Source organism: Microcaecilia unicolor, chromosome 2 (genome assembly GCF_901765095.1).
Source record: "Microcaecilia unicolor chromosome 2, aMicUni1.1, whole genome shotgun sequence".
Taxonomy (NCBI): Eukaryota; Metazoa; Chordata; class Amphibia; order Gymnophiona; family Siphonopidae; genus Microcaecilia; species Microcaecilia unicolor.
The window spans coordinates 572,625,725-572,646,200 of record NC_044032.1 but is presented as its reverse complement, the minus strand read 5'-3'; the positions used below and the strand labels follow the sequence as shown (position 1 = coordinate 572,646,200).

The 20,476-nt window shown below is 43.0% G+C and overlaps 1 protein-coding gene across 2 annotated transcripts in view; it reads right to left on the bottom strand.

Moving 5' to 3' along the window:
• The window catches only part of SORBS2 (sorbin and SH3 domain containing 2), a 610,065-nt gene that overhangs the window by 276,014 nt on the left and 313,575 nt on the right, over positions 1-20,476 (bottom strand). For both annotated transcript variants that reach the window (XM_030191487.1, XM_030191488.1), the window contains exon 7: positions 10,530-10,665. In XM_030191487.1, the coding sequence (XP_030047347.1) occupies positions 10,530-10,665 (136 nt within the window). The remainder of the gene's footprint in view (positions 1-10,529; positions 10,666-20,476) is intronic.

The window sequence follows — 20,476 nt, the reverse complement described above, 5'->3', positions numbered from 1 at the left end:
TATTCGGATTTTGGACATTTTGTGCAAAATGTCCAAAATCAGACTTAGATGTCTTATTGAAAGTGTCCCTCTAAGTGTCCATATACAGGCTTTTGTGTTACTTCACGTACCCCCAAATTCTATAAATGGTGCCAAAACTTGTGTGCACAAATTTGGGTGTGTGCTCAATCTGCACTTGTACTTTAATTGAATAATAAACCAATTAGCGCTGACAATTGGGCCCTATCAATTAATTATGCTGCTAATTGGCACAAAATTTAAATGTTGCCTAAAATTGAGCACCATTTATAGAATAGTAATAAGCATTATTTTTTCAGCGCCATTTATATATTTCAGTCCATATTGTCTGGAAGTGCAAAGAGATAGAGAATGTACTAGGGATATATGGGGGAGGGAGAGAGGATGCCAGGAAGGGACAGGAAGTGAGGGAGAGATTGCCCAGAGGGGAGAATCCAGGAGGTGCTGTTGGGTGAGACAGAAAGAGGAAAGGATCAGCGGTGTATTGAGGGCAGGGCGGTAGGGGTGGTCCGCCCCGGTTGCACTCTGCAGGAGGGGTGTAGGGAGCAGCCCCGCAGCTATTGGCTCCGCCAGTTTCCTGCTCACTCTGTTACTTCCTGTTCCAGGGCAGAGGAAGCAGGGAACCGGCGGAGCCAACAGCCATGCAGCTGCTCCCAGCACCCTAGGAGGTAAGAACAATGCATCCGGGGAGGGGGGGCTTGGAGGTGATGCCCTGTGGTGGGGAACGATGCTGCATCCAGGAGGGGAGACAATTCTGGCACCTGGGGGGGGGGGGGGGGGAGTGCAGCAGCGATCCGCCCTGGGTGGCAGTCGACCTAGGAACACCACTGGAAAGGATGGAAGGAAGGAAAAGATTGTCCCAGGAGGAGGAAGGGAAAGGAAATAGAAAAAGAGTGGAGAAGGTGAGAGATGCGAGAGATAAGAAGGGAGAATTGCGATGAAGGAGAAGGAAGAAAAGAGGTGGGAAGGGAGACATAAAGAAGAGAGAATAGGTGAAGGGAAGAGAAATGGAAAGAAGGAACAGGAGAAGGAGGAAAAGAGGAAAAGAGAGAGATGAGAGAGGGAAAAGCTGAGAGAAGGGTGGAAGGGAGAGGTGAGTGGGAAGGGGCAGAAGTGGAAAGAAGGATAGATGGTATGGAGGAGAGAGAAGCAAGCAGGGAATTGTGGATGAAGAGAAGGGGAAAAGGTGACAGATGAGGGAATTATGAAGGGGTTAGGAAAGGTGAGTGAGTCAAAAGAGAGAATGTGTATGAGGAGGACAGGAGCCAACAGGTGTGACACAAGGAAAAAGTGTAAATAAAAGAAAAAGAACCTATAACTTAAGCAAAAAGAAAATGACAACAGGATGGGAACATCTAGAGGAAATGCTGATAGCATAAAACGGGTAACAGAAAAAAAAAGAAACTTAGAAATCAGAGAGGACAGAATGTGAATGGATCTAAATAAAAGAATAAAAAAAGACATAGAGAAATACAAAGGTATGAAAATATTTTACTGTGTCACTTTGCTGCCAGTATAACTAAATAGGTGGGAAGGCTGAAGCTGCTGGCAACAGGCCTGGGAGGAGGAGAGGGGGCTAAGAGAATGAGAGAGAGAGAGAGAGAGAGAGAGAGAGAGAGAGCACAGGTAGAAAAGAGCATACTTATTGGGGAGGCAGAGAGAAATCTGATCAATACCCATCTGAGGGGAGGGGAGAAAGTTTCCTACAAATCTGAGTTCCCTATCTCTTACCCCCTCCACCACTATCCACTATTACATACAAAGCTAGCAAACTATGAATGCAGTGCATCAAGTTAACAGTGCAATGCTACATGGCATTTATTATCAGATATAACTTTGCAATCAAGATAGCCAAGTGGCAAATACATATGGATTTTCTTCTTTTCCTTTTCAAGCAGCAGAACTCGATAAACAATTCTCATTATCTCTGTGTGGTTTGCAATAGCTGGTACAATACTACCCACACAGTTCTAGTCAAATCCACTGGAGCTGTAAAGTCTTGCATCACGGCATTGATAGAGAGTGGGTATGAGTAAAACGGTCATTAGGGAAGCAAAATATTCCTACTTGTGAAGGTTTAAGTATTTGTTGAATGTGTTCAAAAATAACCCCACCTCCCAAATATGGATATTCTGCACACAAGCTGTTGGCATTTCAGCATTTGGAATGCTGTTACAGATGGAAATACACAAAATATTCTGTGCTCATGGTATCTTTAGTGGGGTCATATCTCCATAAAACTCATACAAAACATAAGAATAGCTATACTGGATCAGACCAATAGTCCATAGCCCAATATCCTGCTTCCAGCAGTGGCCAATCCAGGTCACAAATATCTGACAGAAACCCAAAGAGTAGCAACATTCCATGCTATCAATCCCAGGGCAAACAGTGTCTTCCCCCATGTGTATCTCAATAGCAGACTATGGACTTTTCCTCCAGGAACTTGTACAAACCTTTTTTAAACCCAGATACAGTAACTACTGTTACTACATCTCCTGGCAACAAGTTTCAGAGCTATTTTCCACTATTTTTTTGAGTGAAAAAATATTTCCTCCTATTTGTTTTAAAAGTATTTCCATCTAATTTCATCGAGTGACCCCTGGTCTTTGTACTTTTTGAAAGAGTGAAATATCGATTAATTTTTACCCTTTTTACACCACTCAGGATTTTGCAGACCTGAATCATATCACCCCAAGCTGAAAAGCCCTAACCTCTTTAGGCTTTCCTTATATGAGAGGAGTTTCATCCCCTTTTTCCTTTTGGTAGCTCTTTTTTGAACCTTTTCTAAATTTGCTATATCTTTTTTGAGATACAGCAACCAGGACTGAACGCAGTACTCAAGGTGAGGCTGCACCATGGAGCGACCAGAGGCATGATCATTTTCTTGGTTTTATTTACCATCTCTTTCCTAATAATTCCTGTTTGCTTTTTTGACTCCCGTCACACACTGGGCAGAAGATTTTAGCATATTGTCTACAATGAACTATGATTTGGATTATTCTTCCCAATGTGCATTAAATTTCATCTGCCATTTGGATGCCCAGTCTTCCAGTTTCCTAAGGTCTTCCTGCAATTTTTCATAGTCTGCATGTGTTTTGACAATTTTGAATAGTTTTGTATCATCTGCAAATTTAATCACCTCACTCATCATTCAGATTTCAGATAATTTGTAAATATGTTAAATAACACCGTTCCCAGTACAGATCCCTTCAGCACTCCACTATTCACCCTCCTTCATTGAGGCAAATGGCCATTTAACCATACCCTCTGTTTCATGTCCAATAACCAATTCTTAATCCTCAAAAGGACACCGCCCCCTATCCCATGGGTTTTTACATTTTCTTAGGAGTCTCTCATGAGGTACTTTGTCAAAAGCTTTCTGAAAATCTAGATACACTTCATCAACCGGCTCACCTTTATCTACAGGTTTATTCACACCTTCAAAGAAATTAAGCAAATTGAAGAGGCAAGACTTCCCTTGGCTGAACCCATGCTGACTCTTTCCCATTAAACCATGTTTGTCTATTTGTTCCGTAACTTTATTACTTACAATAGTTTCCACTATTTTGCCAGGCACTGAAGTCAGGCTTACCAATCTGTAATTTCCCGGATCACTCCTGGAACCCTTTTTAAAAATCTGCATTACATTGGCCACCTTCCAATCTTCAGGTACTACGGAGATTAGTGAAAAAATGGAGATGGGAAAATAAAATAGAAACATGACAGCAGATAAAGGCCATATGACCCATCCAGTCTGCCCATCCTCAGTAACCCCTAATTTTTCCTGTTCCTAAGCAATCCCACATGCTTATCCCATGTCTTTTTAAATTCTGGAACAGTCCTAGACTCCACCACCTCCACCGGGAGGCCATTCCACACCTCTACCACCCTTTCGGTGAAATAGTACTTCCTCAGAATATTCCTAAGCCTATTCTCTATTAACTTTGTCATATGTCCCCTCATTCCAGAGCGCTCCTTCATTTGAAAAAGGCTCTCTTCCTGTACATAAATGCCCTTGAGATATTTAAACATCTCTATCATGTCTCCTCTCTCCCTCCTGTCTTCCAGCGTATACATGTTGAGGTTCATAAGCCTGTCCCTATAATTTTTGCGTTCATGACCGCTTACTAATTTTGTAGCCATCCTCTGGACCGACTCCATCCTGTTTATATCTTTCCATAGGTGTGGTCTCCAGAACTGCACGCCATACTCCAAATGGGGCTCACCAGAGACTTATACAACGGCACTATCACCTCCTTTTTCCTGCTGGTCATGCCTCTCTTTATGCACCCAAGCATCCTTCTGGCTTTGACCGTTGCTTTTTCTACCTGTTTGGAAGCTTTAAGGTCATCAGACACAATCATCCCCAAGTCCCGCTCTTCCTTCGTACACTGAAGCACTTCACCCCCTATACTGTATCGTTCCCTCGGATTCTTGCGACCCAAGTGCATAAGCCTGCATTTTTGGGGATTAAACCTTAGTTGCCAAATAACGGTCCATTCCTCCAGCTTTGCTAGGTCCTTCCTCATGTCATTTACACCCTCCAGGGTGTCCACCCTGTTGCAGAGTTTAGTATCATCCGCAAAGAGACAAACCTTACCAGATAGCCCTTCCGCAATATCTCTCACAAAGAAGTTAGAAAGAGCCGGCCCTAGGACCGATCCCTGCGGTACTCCACTGACGACATCCTTTTTTTCAGAGCAAGCTCCATTTACCACTACCTTCAACCAATTTTTAACCCAATCAGTTACTCTAGGTCCCATACCGAGGGCACTCAATTTATTTATCAGTTGCCTGTCCAAACCGTGTCAAAGGCTTTGCTGAAATTCAATTATACCACATCAAGCGCACCCCCCCCCCCCCCACATCTGTTTGGTCACCCAGCTGAAGAAGGCAGTCAGATTCATCTGACACGACCTGCCACTAGTGAAGCCATGCTGCCTTGGGTCCCGCATTCCATTTAGTTCAAGAAATCTCACAATCCTCCTCTTTAGAAGCGTTTCCATTAGCTTACTCACCACCGAGGTCAGACTGACAGGTCTGTAATTCCCAACCTCCTCCTTACTTCCACTCTTGTGCAAAGGAATGAGGTAGAGTTAGTGAAAAGCAAACAGAAAAAAAAGAGGAAAGCAGAGACATGGGAGATGCAAGGGTAACACAAGTCAAATGAAGAAAATGAAAAACAAGTAGCTAAGATGGGAACTTTATATCTTTGTGGCCTGGATGCCTGTAACAGACCTTAACCATAATGGCTCCTCTAGGCCCTAGGCCCAATCTGAGTACAAGCAGCAGTGGAAGAGAAAGAGGCTGTCAATGACTAGCCCAAACAGCAGCGGCACAGGAGGGGAGAGAAGCCCTCAATGGGCTGTCCACAGAGTCAAGAGTAACCAGAAGGAAGAGAAGACCTTGTTGAACTAGTCCACCTGATAAAGAGGGAAAGAGGTCACCACCGCTGTGGAAGTGGTGATGAGGAAAGCTGTTCCTGCTGGGTCAGCTCCAGTGGTTGGTAGAGAGGGAGATCTGGAGTGAGGGTGGGAAAGCAGCTTCCTGCAATTACACGACCAGAGTTAAATCCCATGACAACTGCCATAGTTGAGTAATTGAGATGAACTGGTAGCAATGCCTACAGTAAAGAACTAAAGGAGTAAAATATTCTGGAACATTTAAGAAAAAAGATTTCACATCATTCCAGAATTTCAAGAGAGAAAGTAGGAAATTATCTATTAAGATTTGTTGATCTATGAAATCGTCATTATTACAAATGCAAAAACCTAAAAAGGAAATGTTGAAAAAAATTTTTTTCTGTGATTGTATGGAAAATTACCTATAAAATCTCAGGGGCCCTTTTACTAAGTTGCACCGAAAAATGACCTGGGTGTATGTACATGGTGTAGTGGGAAATTGCAAGGGGGCATTCACATGGGTGGAGCATGAGAGGGACATGGCATGTCTCCCATTTACCCCCTAATTCTATAAATCTGCACACACTATTTTGCTCTTGATTTACTGTTAATCGGTGGTATTACTTGGCACTAATTTGCAATTATGCAGTTAACTGCCCTTAGTTGGTATTCTCTTATAAAATTACTCCCTGACCCCAACCCCAGCCCATATGTGTATGTAGCAACAATGGAAATGCAGCAATCGCATCAGAATTTCAATAGGTCTGCTTTTTTACTGTTCTAACTGATGTATTGAAGTTATGTGGAGAGCAGCTGAATTTTGCTCTTCTCCAGCTACTGGGCTAACAAATAGAGGGGGTCTTTCACTAAAGGTTAGCTTGAGTTAGCTGCAGTAGGGTCCATAGGAATAAAATGGACCCTGCTGCAGATAACTCGAGCTAATCTTTAGTAAAAGACCCCTAGAATGTTTTGTAAAGAGAGGGAAAGTCAACCAATCACCAATCAGTAAAAAAATCTCTTCAATAAATGTTAAACTACTAATAGCTCATCAGAACCAGAGACTAGTCGCCTATAATTGATGTAATTATTCGTGATCCTCTTATTTAAAGAGCACCCTCAGATATTCCCACTAGATTTAACACACAGACCAGCTTATAATCGAAAGAGAAAAACGCCTATATTGCGACCCAAATCGGGAGATGGGCGTCTTTCTCCCGTGGGCGCCCAAATCGGTATAATCGAAAGCTGATTTGGGGCGTTTCCAACTGCAATCCGTCGTGGAAACGGGTAAAGTTGATGGGGGCATGTTGGAGGCGTGGTGAAGGCGGAACTGGGGCGTGGTTATCGGCCGAGGAGAGATGGGCGTCTTTAGCTGATAATCGGAAAAAAAAGGCGTTTTTACCGCGATTTTGGGTCACTTTTTTTGGACCCTTTTTTTTCACGAACAGGTCCCCAAAAGTGCCCCAACTGACCAGATGACCACTGGAGGGAATCGGGGATCACCTCCCCGGACTCCTGCAGTGGTCACTAACCCCTTCCCACCAAAAAAAACCCACTTGAAAAACTTTTTTTCCAGCCTCTATGCCAGCCTCAAATACAGTACCCACCTCTATGACTGCAGAATGTGTTCTATCCTGTGATAGCCTTTCCCTGGTTCTGATGTGGCTCTCGGGTGAGTGTGACACCTTTTCTGTTATGCGCACTGCAGAGTCCATCAGCAATGCATTGTGGTGGGTGTAGGGTATTGGGCTCCGTGATTCCACTAGCTTGTGGCAAATGCTCACGATGTTGGTAGTTGGTAGGCTCTACTCCCATGGTGCTTTTCCCCCTGCTTACTGGGTCAGAGTGTGCCCTGTTTTGTTTCCGGTAGTCCATGAGGTAGTGGCCATTTTTGTAAGCCAGTTTTAGATCCCTTTCACATGTTAGCCACGTTACAGAACTTAGTTCTTCCCTTGAATGTGGCTGAAAGAGGGCATTGTATACCATTCTGCCAGCTCTGACCTACTGCTCATCTCAGTACCAGGGAGACTCGTTGTCAGTGGGGCACAACCTCTGATCTGCAGTTAACTGTGAGTAAGCGTGCTTATTCCAATAAAGGACGTTTTCGGAGAGATTAGTCTTCAGGTGTCAACTGCTGTGCCAATGTTATATAACAGCAACCAGTCCTAGAGGCCTGCGTGTATGCAGGTCCCTGGAGCACTTTTAGTGGGTACCGCAGTGCACTTCAGCCATGCGGACCCAGGCCCATCCCCCCCCACCTGTAGCACTTGTGCTGGTAAATGGGAGGCCTGCAAAACCCACTGTACCCACATGTAGGTGCCCCCTTCACCCCTAAGAGCTATGGTAGTGTTGTACATTTGTGGGTAGTGGGTTTTGGGGGAGGGGGGTTGGGGGCTCAGCACCCGTGGTAAGGGAGCTATGCATGTGGGAGCATTGTCTGAAGTCCACCGCACTGACCTCTAGGGTGCCCAGTTGGTGTCCTGGCATGTCAGGGGGATGAGTGTACTACAAATCGTGGCCCCTCCCACGACCAAATGGCTTGGATTAGGACGTTTTTGAGCTGGGCGTTTTTAGTTTCCATTATCGCTAAAAAAAACAAACGCCCAGGGACTCATTGAAACAATGAGGAGCAGAAGGCCGCCTTAACCCTAGTCCCTGAAGAAAGATAAGTGAAACCCGCGGCGTCGGGCGTGTTCAGGGGAAGGCGAAGGAGTGTATGCGATTTTCAATTATATGGAGCAACTTATGGAGCAATTATGCAGTCAGGATAAGAAGCTTTAGACGCATGCTTCAGATAAGTGATTCTTTAAGCTTTAATGGTAGCTGCCTAATATTATTACATACAGATTGAGATATAAGTTATAATTAAAGGCAGTGATTATGCATATATGACTGGTTGGGTATATAAAAAAATTGTTATTGAAAAAATATTTTTATAAAAAATAATCATACCAGTCTGATAGCACTTTTAGTGGACATTTTCAATTTAATAAAATAAAAGCATTAGAGCAACCTGATGAATGAGGTGCTACACCACTAAGTCACAGAATACTCTGTGTGTTAAATCTAGTGGGAATATCTGAGGGTGCTCTTTAAATAAGAGGATCACGAATAATTACATCAATTATAGGCGACTAGTCTCTAGTTCTGATGAGTTATTTTGGATATTTTTACCAGAAGTATATGGATATATTGTGATTATACGATTCTGTTGGTAAACTACTAATAGCAGCATATGTGTATATCTTTTGACAATAATTAATACAGTGGGAGGAACTCAGTCCACAAATGCTTATACTGCTCACTGGCAGACATTAGTTCTAGCGTTTTATCACTTGACAAATTGCTGGCAAACCAGCTAGCTTGTCACAATGTTTGCTTCCATTTATTTTTATCAGAGTCTGAGAGAAAGAGAATAATATCCCACATACAAAGCCTTCTAGACCCCAATCCAAGCAAAAGGTGATTTAAGACTGCCATCCATGTAACAATAACCAGTATTTAGGGCAATAAAAAAAAGTCCACATATCTAGTGAAAGCCCATTTTCAGGCACCAATTTTTTTTTAAGGTTTAACGATTTTTATTCAGGATCAAAGAAACTCAATAACTAAACAACAAATCTATTCAAAAGCATTAATTGATTACAGGACAGCAATCAAACAGAACAGAATAATATGTGAAAACATCATACAGAAAAAGCTGGATAACGCATGATCCCAGTTTTGTTTTGTGAGAACACTCCCGCACCCTCCACCCTCATTACCCTAGTTTCCTTTCAAATTTAATGGTTGTTTGCAAGATTTTCAGGCACCAATTTTAAGTCAATTCTATAAAAACAAGTAGGAGCCTGCATGTCTTTATAAAATATGAGCATTAAGTTGCAGACATTTCATCTGTATTGCTGAGGTGAAAATGTACACCTGCCTAGAATGTTTTAAATATATGTGTAGATCATCATATTGTATAATCTCCACCCAAACTCCACCCCTGTATATACCTACTGGCAAAGTATGTATCATCAGGTCATCGTATGTACTTTTATACAAGTTGTGATAGAGTCACATCCAGGATAGTTGGGTTAAGGCAGTTTCAGTCTGAAATACAAGTCCCAGAAGGCATTGCAGGCAAGGAGCCAGGGGGTGAGATGAAGAACCTGGACTGGACTCCTAGCTGCAATACTCCTGGCTGCAACAGGGGAAGACATGGGTGTAAGCTGGCAGGACGTGTAGATTGGCTGCCACTAGGGGGAAAGAGAGATAGGAAACCCTGTGTGCAGGAGCTCATCATTAGTCTAATGCTTAACTCAGCTGGTATGGGTGTGGGGGCAGCTAATGGAAGGAGAATGATTGGTTGTGAGAGCAGAAGCCAGGGATTGATTAGGCAGGTGGGAAGGAGTCTCAGGGGAAGGGGAGAAGAGGGTAGAGTGAAGCAGATGCAGGGTGGAATCCCTTGGGTATGAGAAATCCCTAAAATATTGAACCCATCATGAAGGTAAACAGAGTAGAAGGTAGAAACTTCTGCTTGGTGATTTAACTGTGATGATGAACTGAATGAACTGCTTTTATTTGGAATTGAACTACTGTGCCCTGGATAAAGAGCCCAGACTGGAGCTGACTGTGAGCCTATATTGAATCCTGGGATGTGCTGATAGCCTACTGCTTAAAGGGGACTATTTGCCACACACTTTCAGGTGGCTTACATGTGCTTAAGATTGAAGGTGAATGCTGCTGTTGGAACTGTGTATCTGGTCTACTAGAAACCTGCATGGAATAAAGTCCTTAAGATTGAAGTTGCTGGTAGACATTTATTTCTTGACTGTACCTGGAGCCTGTGGCTGGAGGAGATTGTTCTATCCTTGGCTGCGCCTAGAGAGGTCCCTGGTTACAAAGTCAAGTATTTGTAAGAGGCCACTTATGCACTTATGTGGCACACACATGAGAAAATTACTTCACAAAATTACCCACACAGTGCACCACTGCTGCTGCTGAATATCAGGCCTTTTATTTTTATTTGGGCCAAAAGTTCTAAAATTCTCTTTTGACAGCACAATAAAATGCAGAGTATGTTATACAGTACACAAAGCAAATATGAGATGAGGAGCTTACCCATCAGTCTGCTGTGCTGCATGATGGAACTGAGTGAAACTGGTGGTGTGTACATTGAGGAAGGAGAAAATGGTCTTTGAAAGAAGCTCATTGGACTGGCAGGACTGCCAGTGCTTCCATTGATTGTTATCGGGGTCTGAGAGAAAAAGAACAATATTCCAATGAACAGCGTACATATAGAAAGCCTTCTGTACCAAGCCAATAACAATAACCAGTATTTAGTGCAATAAAATAAAATCCACACACAAAAGAGTGGATCATTGCTGAATCACCCCAAACACTGACTTTGTGACCTGAGAAATGCAATCTGTGTTTTTAAATCATCATTAAATTCGTCCTGAAAAATACACTTTTTTTGTGGCTACTAGTTGCAGAAATCCCACAGATTCTCCCCCAAGACTCATAGTTAGTTTTTATTGGTCGGTAAGGACATGTCCCTCAGTCAATTAGAGCATTTCATTAGCTAGTATTCTAAGGCACACAAATCATATCTTGCCAGCTATTCGACCATTCATGAGTGAGATATTTCTAAGAGGATGATAGGAAACATGGAATTCGATGGCAGATAAGAACCATTAAGCCCATCTAGTCTGTCAAATTTTAATCTTTTGCAGTAGCACAAACTCCAGCTAATCCCTGGCATCTTCTGCACCCCTTTGCAATTAAGGATTCTCTTTGCTTATCTCATTCCTTTTCGAATATCTCACTTCCACAAGAAGTCTGTTATATGTTTCCCCCAGCACATTAGTGCAGAAACAGATTGAGGTATAATTTTAGAAACTATCACCTTTAAGTTTCACATCATGACTTTTTATTGTAGAATTTCCTTTCCTCTGATGAAGGTTTGTTTTGGGTGCATTATTTGTACCTTTAAAATATTTGAATGTTTCAATGCCTTTTAAGTCTATTTAGGGGCATAGTTATCAATATGGGCTACTGTTAAGACATGTTATTTTACCACCAGTGCTATTTTAGCACAAGTCCCATTTTATGCAATGAGACGTAATTACTAATTACCCAGGTTAGCAGTAAAATAACACATCTTAATAGCAGCCCACATTGATAACTGCCCCTCTCAGATGGATGACAGAGGGAAGAGATCCTTAAGGGGGAGATGCCACTAAGGTATATAGAGGTAAATGATGTAGTTAGGAGCATGATTATCTTTCTATGAGTTTGTCATCCACAAAAATATAATGTCAAAATCTGTGCTGTCTTCCCACTCTTGTTTATACCCAAAATAATGGGATGGGAAATAGCTAACCAGGGATAAACGGGGAGACTCCAAATGATGGTAAACAGTTTAGTAGTGAAGACTCGACACAGCGCCGTGTTTTGGCAGTCAGCCTGCTTCAGGAGTCCTTATATAAAATATGTGAAACCATCAGATGTTAAATGAACATTGATACAAGCAGATGAAGAAGTATGGTTTTGAAAAAGACCTTTATCACAAAAACTTTGCAATCTTCTTGAATCAATGTTCATTTAACATCTGATGGTGTCACATATGCTATACAAAGACTCCTGAAGCAGGCTGACTGCTGAAACACGGCGCTGTGTCGAGTCTTCACTAATAAACTGTTTTAAGATCATTTGAAGCCTCAGTCAGGTTGTGATTATGGAACAGGAGCTTCAGTGTCATATGCTGGGGATTCAAGTATTCCCCGCCTGAGCTCCCTTAACCTAAGCCTGGTCCTGTCTTTTAAACTCCTCAGTACTGGCTCTGCCCCTCCCGGCTCACTTCCTCTTAAGTTGGCCCAGGCTATTAGAGGGACTTTTCTTAAGGATGAGGGGCAGTGTTCTATAAACCCCCCTCACACTCTTCTTCTTTCCTTATATGACACTATTCATACAGCACTTGACCATCATCGCTCTGTGGTAGTTGTTTTACTCAATCTCTCATCTGCTTTTGACATGGTTCATCACTCTCTGCTTTCTTTTCTCAATGTTCACATCCTCCCCATCTCATCTGCCCGCAACCTCAGAGTCATCTTTGACTCCTCCCTCTCCTTCTCTGTGCATATCCAGTAGATAGCTAAGACCTGTCGCTTCTTCCTCTATAACATTAGCAAAATTCACCATTTCCTCTCTGAGCACACCACCCGAACTCTCATCCACTCTCTCATTACCTCTCGCCTTGACTACTGCAACCTACTCCTCAATGGCCTCCCACTTAGCCATCTATCCCCCCTTCAGTCCGTTCAGAACTCTGCTGCACGTCTTATCTTCCGCCTGGACCGATATACTCATATCACCCCTCTCCTCAAGTCACTTCACTGGCTTCCGATTAGGTACCGCATACAGTTCAAGCTTCTCCTACTAACCTACAATTGTACTCGATCTGCAGCCCCTCCCTACCTCTCTACCCTCATGTCCCCCTACGTTCCTACCCGTAACCTCCACTCTCAAGACAAATCCCTCCTTTCAGTACCCTTCTCCAACACCGCCAACTCCAGGCTCCGCCCTTTTTGCCTCGCCTCACCCCATGTTTGGAATAAACTCCCTGAGACCATTTGCCAGGCCCCCTCCCTGCCCATCTTCAAATCCTTACTCAAAGCCCACCTCTTCAATGTCGCCTTCAGCACCTAACCACCATACCTCTATTCAGGAAATCTAGACTGCCCTAACTTGACATTTCGTCCTTTAGATTGTAAGCTCCTTTGAGCAGGGACTGTCCTTCTTTGTTAAACTGTACAGCGCTGTGTAACCCTAGTAGCGCTCTAGAAATGTTAAGTAGTAGTAGTAGCATTCGATAGGTATTCTTGATACAATAAACATTTTTAGTTTATTGTCTCTGCTTGTCTGAACGGACTATGAATTCTGTTGGTTTAACACATGGGCGTCCTCGACCGATAATGGAAAAAAGAAGGGCGTCCCTGACAAATACCTGGAACACTTTACCTGGTCCTTTTTTTCTTGCGACCAAGTCACAAAAATGTGCCCTAAATGACCAGATGATCACCGGAGGGAATCGGGGATGACCTCCCCTTACTCCCCCAGTGGTCACTAACCCCCTCCCACCCTAAAAAAAAATGTTTTAAAATATTTTTCCAGCCTCGATGCCAGCCTTAAATATCATACCCAGCTCCATGACAGCAGTATGCAGCAGTGGCGTATCCAGACCTGACATTTTGGGTGGGCCAAGAGCTGATATGGGTGGGCACTATGTATATAGGTGTTTCTTGAGATCTACTAAATAATGCCTTAAGAATGCACTTGATGATGGATTTCTAAGTAAACAGTCTGCCCAACAGCTGTCCTGCATCAACATAAACTACATACTTAATGGAACACAGGCATTTTTAAAATATAATTATATTATCCCATAACTTAAACTTGACCACATATGTCTACTATAAGGCAAACATCTCAACACACATTACAGTGTCCTGAAAAATAATAACAAGCAAATGGCACATATCCTTCAAACATTGCTTTGCAACAAATGCAAATAACTGATTAAGCTGTATTTATAAAACAGGTAAATAGCTTTGAAGTCTCTTTCTTTCCTCTGGCTCTACTGCTTTCTCTCCCTTCTGAGACTGACGTTCCCATTGGAAAAGCCAGACAAGTCAAACTCATATACATCCCCATATGAACTACATGCACACAGAATCTCCCAACTTGGTCACACACAGAACACAGACCACCCTTTACCAATTGTAGAATAAAGGACCAAAAATTAGAAGTTATAGAGATGTCAGGTTACACAGTTCCAGGCTGGAGATTTTGGGACAGTCCTGGTTTAGACTTTATAACCTATAGCAGTGTAGGATTTGCAGTGCCTGATCCTACCCATTGAAATCACTGTTGCAAATCCCATAATGCACCAAGATGGGATGGTCAGAAATCTAGGACTGTCCCAAAATATCCAGCCTGGAATTGGGTAACCTGCAATCTCTGAAATCATCCTGTTTCACAGCATAGCCCTGCCCTACCTCCCATCCCCCATAGTCTAGCATCAGTCCTGCCCTTCCCTGCAGGGGCGTTGCCAGACAACAGATTTTGGGTGGTCCTAGGCAAGAAGTGGGTGGGCACCAAGTGTTCTCCCCCACCCCCACACCACCACCCAAAAAAAATATCTCAGCTGGCGAGAAAACGCTTCTTTCCACCTTAACAGTCTGCAGCAGGCATGTGCTGAAGACTGAGCATGTGCAGGTGACAGTAGTGTTTTCATTACCATCAGGGGGAGGTCTTCAGCTGGTGGAGCCGGGGATCCCCACCAGCTACCACAAAACTGTGAAGTTGGGTGGGCCTGAACCCTAAGTGGGTGGGCCCTGGCCCACCCAGGCCCACCTGTGGCTACACCACTGCTTCCCTGGCCTTCCCAATCTCCCACCCCACCCAGAAGCCCAGAACATAACAAAAAAAACATTTAACCTTGGTACTGCAGAGCCCACACCCTCCCAACAGCATGAAATAGCAGACTGTGGTTTTTTTCTATGTTTGTTTTTAACCTGGACACTGCAGAACTCACACCCACCCAGACGCCGACCAGTATAAAATAAATCTTTTTCTTTTTCTTTACCTGAAGTCTGTGTCTCCTGGGCATGGCAAAAAAGTTTATTCCAGAAGTTTACTGTCCTGGATGAGACCCTAATCAATGTCCACGTGGTGCAGGGCTGGAGAGACAGCCTAATGCTGTGGCTGCTGCTGACTCCTAGTGTTGGTCTGAGGCTGGATGAGTGCACAGATTTCCCCCAGCTGCATGGGACGAGTCCCACTTATTTAAAGGCAGAAACCGAGGCTCTGGACTTTGCTGCAGATTTCTCTGTGTCCTGGAGGATCACTAATAGTAGAGACCCAAGATGTGCCAGAATGATTTGCGGGGGCAGGCAGTGAGAACAGAGCATAGGAAAAATAGCCTACCCTAGCACAGCCCCCCCCCCCCCCATGCCCAAGCAGCAGCAGCAGCAGCAGCAAATGAGGCAGGCAAGACAGGAGGGCTGCTGCTTAATTGCTTACCAGGTAAGTAAAACAAACAAACAAAAATCACTGAAGCTACTGCTACAACAGGCTCTCTGATGAGGCACTTCCTGTTGCACCTGGTTGAAGCTGAGCTAATGAGCAGCAGCTGTGCAGGCTAAGTGACGCCTAGGAACCTGATTGGTGATCAGACTGAGAATGGGTGGGCCTGCAGTAAGAATGGGTGGGCCTGGGCCCATCCAAGCCCACCTGTAGCTAAGCCCCAGCTGCCAATAAATGTATAACTCCTTTTGATAACTGTACCGATCATGCGCCATGTAACAGAATCACCCTAGGAATAGTGCAGGTAGATGGAGGGATCCAAAACTAACAAAATAAATAAATAAATAAATAAAATAAATCACTATAAACTCCTAATCTCAAAACAACAAAAAAGATGTGGCCAAACATAACAAAATGCATTTCATTGAAAAGAACACTAAATAAAATTTGTAAAGAAAATATCCTATAAATCTGCTGATAAAAGCTTTTGCCCAGTTAGAAGGCAATTCTATAAAAGTCCCCACACATTAGAGCCAAGATACAACAAGTGCTAATTCTATAATGGCATCTGGGCACTTACCGGCCAATATTCAGCTCGCAGGAGGCAGGCCGGCTGAGACTTGCGATCGACGCTGAGCCCGGATATTCAATGCCAGCCTGTTTTTGGTGAACAGCATTGAATATCCATTTTTTTCCGGCCTGCTTAAAGTTAACTGACCAAGTCAATATTCAGCGTTGGCCGGTTAAGTTTACAGTAGCCAAAGATAGGCCCGCTATTTAAGTGGCTCGATTTAGCCGCCAAATGTAGCTAGCCAAGCGCTGAATATTCGCAGCTAGCCACTTATATCGCGCAATATAGCCGGTTAGCCTCTATGCGTTAAATGCTAATATTCAGCGGAGCTAACCGGCTATCTCATGCTGAATATTAGTGCTTAGCCAGCTTAGTGCTATTTAACCATCCAGGAGCAACTTGGCTGATTAAATGGTGCTGAATATTGACTGGTCAGATTCCATTATAGAATACTAGCATAAGTCAGCATTTACATGCCAACATTTAAGGGTGCCCCCTTATGCCATGTCAGTAGCAGACATATATGCATGCTTCTAAATGTGGGACTTCTGTAATGCATAAATGTTGGTCCCACCCATGAATCTCCCCTTGTGCATGCCCCCTTACATTTACCTGCTAAGCTAGTTGTGCGTAAAAAGTTACAGAATGCCGCTTAGCACCCAACTAGCCCTTACACATAACTTATGTGTGAACTTGCCCCATGGATTCTATATATTGTGCCCAAAGTTGCAAGCCAAAATTTGGGCATGTGCCCAAGATAAGTGTGCAACTTAATTGATTAATGAGCCCATAACTAGCAACAATTGGATGCTAACAACCAATTACTGCAGCTAACTGGCTTTGATTAGAAGTTGCAAACATTTCTGACTGCGTGATATTCTAAAAGGTACGGCACCCGACTTTTCTAGTGCATATCTGAAAAAGAGGTGTGGCCAGAGGCATGTCAGGGTTGCATGCGGAATTACGGAATTTGGCCTAAGTCAGTGATGGGCAACCTTTTGAGCTTGGTGTGTCAAAATTCACCAAAAAACCGAGCATAACTCGGGTGGTGTGTCACTTCGATTAAAAAAACCATAATTTCACGATACTTATAGTTTAAATAACAAAAATGTATAATTGTAATATATAACTGTATTTAATAAACCAAAAACTAATTATTTAACTTACCTGCTTAGTGACTTCTTTGTTCATCTGTCAATCGGTTTCTTTTGTTGGTCTTGGTATTATTTAACTTGTGTGGGGTGCCATGAACTAAGATAAGTGAGGGGGAGGGGGAATTCTTTAACTAATCTGCCTATTAGTGACTTTTTTGTTGCTGAATTTCATTGGCTAAATCTTCAATTGAAGGTTGGTATTTTGTACACTTCAAGCCCAAGCATGCGCTACTAACTTCATCTTTCAATCTGTTTCTTTTGTTGGTTTTGATATTATTTAACACTGAGAATAAGGTTTCACAAAAGTACGTAGAGGGAAAAATTGTGAGTAAAGCCATTGCTATATTTTTCAGGGTGCTAAAAGTGTCTGGTAATCGGATCCAGGCACTCCAAATTTCCTGGTAACTCAGATATTCTCTTAATAATTGCATCTTTATTCTGCATATCGTGAAATAGAACTGGTGCACATCTTAGGAGAGTTTCTTTAATAAATCCTCCCTCACTGAGTGCTTTTCCATGCTGAGCTATGGAGTGAGCAATGCTCAAACTTGCAGATGTTAAATTTGTAGAACCTTTTACAAATGTAAGGATGGAATTAGATTGGCTCTTATAAAAGTGTAGCTGCCTGGAAATGTATTCCTTCCTTTCATCCTCACTTTTTTTCAGGAGCTGGGAATGATTAGTTTCAAAATGTCTATTTATATTCCACGTTCTGCTTACTACCGTTTCAGTACATAGAACGCAAAATGATCTGCCATTTTTTTCTATAATGCCATACATCTCGGTCCATGTCTCTTGAAAGGGTCGGCAACTGCTACTACCACTTCCTTTACTTAACCTTGTTTTTTTATTTTTTGGGTTCTCCATCAGGGGGGCAGTGACAGAAGATAGAATTATAGATAGCCTGTTAGTCCTGCAGGCAATTAGGGGTTAACTAGCCTAACTGACCACCTTATGTAAATTAAGATGGCTGCCGCTATTTCTAATGGCGGGAAACGGCACCCATAGCACATGCCCTTGCCTCTCCCAGCCTCCCCCTCACCTATCTCATTAATGATGGTCAATTAGAAATCCACGACACCCCAGAACAGTAGATTGGATGATGGTTGCTGTGGTTATGTGGTTGCTGGTAATGGCGATCACAGGGCCCTCAGAGATGCGTCCCCCACGGCATTCCACTGCTCTCTGCTCCGCCGGCCGGAAGTGAAGTCAAACAGCCGTGCAGGAGCCGGGGCAGAGGGAGCAGCAGGGAGGGAACGAGCGGAGGACTCGGAGGGAGCCAATAGGAGCGCACACGGGTAAACATGCACCGGGGGGGGGGGGGGGGAGGTCGCGCTGCACCTTGGGGGGGGCGCATCGGCGATCCGCCTGGGTGTCAGCAAGGAACGCCGCTGCTTCTCTGTATGCGGCCACATGCGGCCGCGTGTCATCGAAAATGGCTACGCGTGTCAGTACTGACACGCGTGTCATAGGTTCGCCATCAGGGGCCTAAGTGCACCTACGTTGGGTGCCGGTATTTACACCTTGTTTCAGCAGGCGTAAGTGCAGCGCTCAAACATTAGACATGGAATCCGTGTCTAAGCGCTATTCAATATATGGTGTGTGCTCTATATATAATAGCGCTTAGGACCAAATTTTTGTTTCTGCATGATTTATAGAATTCCCCCCCTTGAGAGGAGATTCTATATACAGCGCCTAAAAAATCAGTACTGAAATCAGTGCTAAGCATATTCTATAATCGGTAGAATATGCTTAGTTGATATTTCAGTGCCTATATCTGCACGCATACATTTACGCCAACAAAAACCTGGTGTAAATCTCAGCACATAGATTTAGGCGCACTGGGCCATATTCTATAGGTGCCTACATTTTGGAATGCCCATGAAATGCCTATTTCCCCACCCAAAACCATGTCCCTTTTTACCTCTGTGTGTAAGAAGTTTGGCGCACATCATTACAGAATACACTTAGCAAGTTGTGCGCCTAAATTCTAATCAGTGCCAATTAGTGCTCATTATTGCTTGTTAAGTGCTGTTATCAGTGCTCATTAACTGGTTAACCCAATTAAGTTATGTGCGGTTATAGAATCTGCACTGATTTCGGCGCCTAAATCTAAGCGCACTATACAGAATCCGGGGTTTGGTGCCTAATGTTAGGCAACTTGTTACAGAATGAGGGGGTTAATTCCTGGCGTGGCCCTGCTGTTCAAGTTTTTTTTTAATTGTATATGGTATGGTATATAAAAAGAATTATTACTCAAATCATCAATAAAAAATGTTGACACATAAAAGGAGTTATTACTCAATAAAGTCTTCTTTTATGTTCCATTCTGAGCAAGCAAACATGTTTTTAAATTTATCTGAGAAAATCAAATATCATCTTAGGTAAACCTGATCTAATATGAAAAACTGTGGAGCACTTCATTCTCTGCAGATCCCCCCTGACAAAAAACCTGATGCTAGTGTTTCGGCAGCTCAACTGCCTGACTCAATGTGCAAAAAGCTCTCTAGACACTTTCACTCTTGTAGAAATTAATTTCCCATGTAAGACTGATGATAAAGCATAAAAAAAAATCAATAAAGCTAGTAGTACTCTGCTCTTAATGACATCTGGAAATCAAGCTTACTAAATTGTAGGAAAAGCTAAAGAAGAGATTTGTTTTTAGCACTGAACTGGTGAAGAACAGTTTATGACATGTACAGGATAATTCTATAAAGTATGCACTACCAGTTATGCACCAGTGACATGTGTAAGTTATTGCAATAATGGCATATTCATGTGCATATGTGGACATAAAAGTATAAATTCTAAAATTCCACCCAACCACTATTGTGTAAATGTGCATATATCTTATAGTCTGTATTTTCCAGGTGGGTGTACTCATAGGTAGAGTATGGTTGGCACATTGGCAAAACTCAAACTTAGGCACATTAACATACACAATAACATAAATTATGGACTAGATTCTGTAAATGGAAAAATTTAAGCACTGAGCACTATTCTATAAAGGATCCGCATCCTTTATAGATTAGTGACTAAGCACATAAATGGTGCCTAACTTAAGACCGTGTAGGGTCTTAATAAATCATCATTTTTGACTGTTAACATCTGTGACTTCAGTCTGGTCCTTCTGAATATCTTCTGCTTGACTTGTTGTTTCCTTGTGTGTTTTTGCGGAAGAATTGGACTTTCTTTGTTGTTCTTCGCCTAACTTAAGGCGCCAGCACTTATGCCTGCTGAAAACAGGTGTAAAT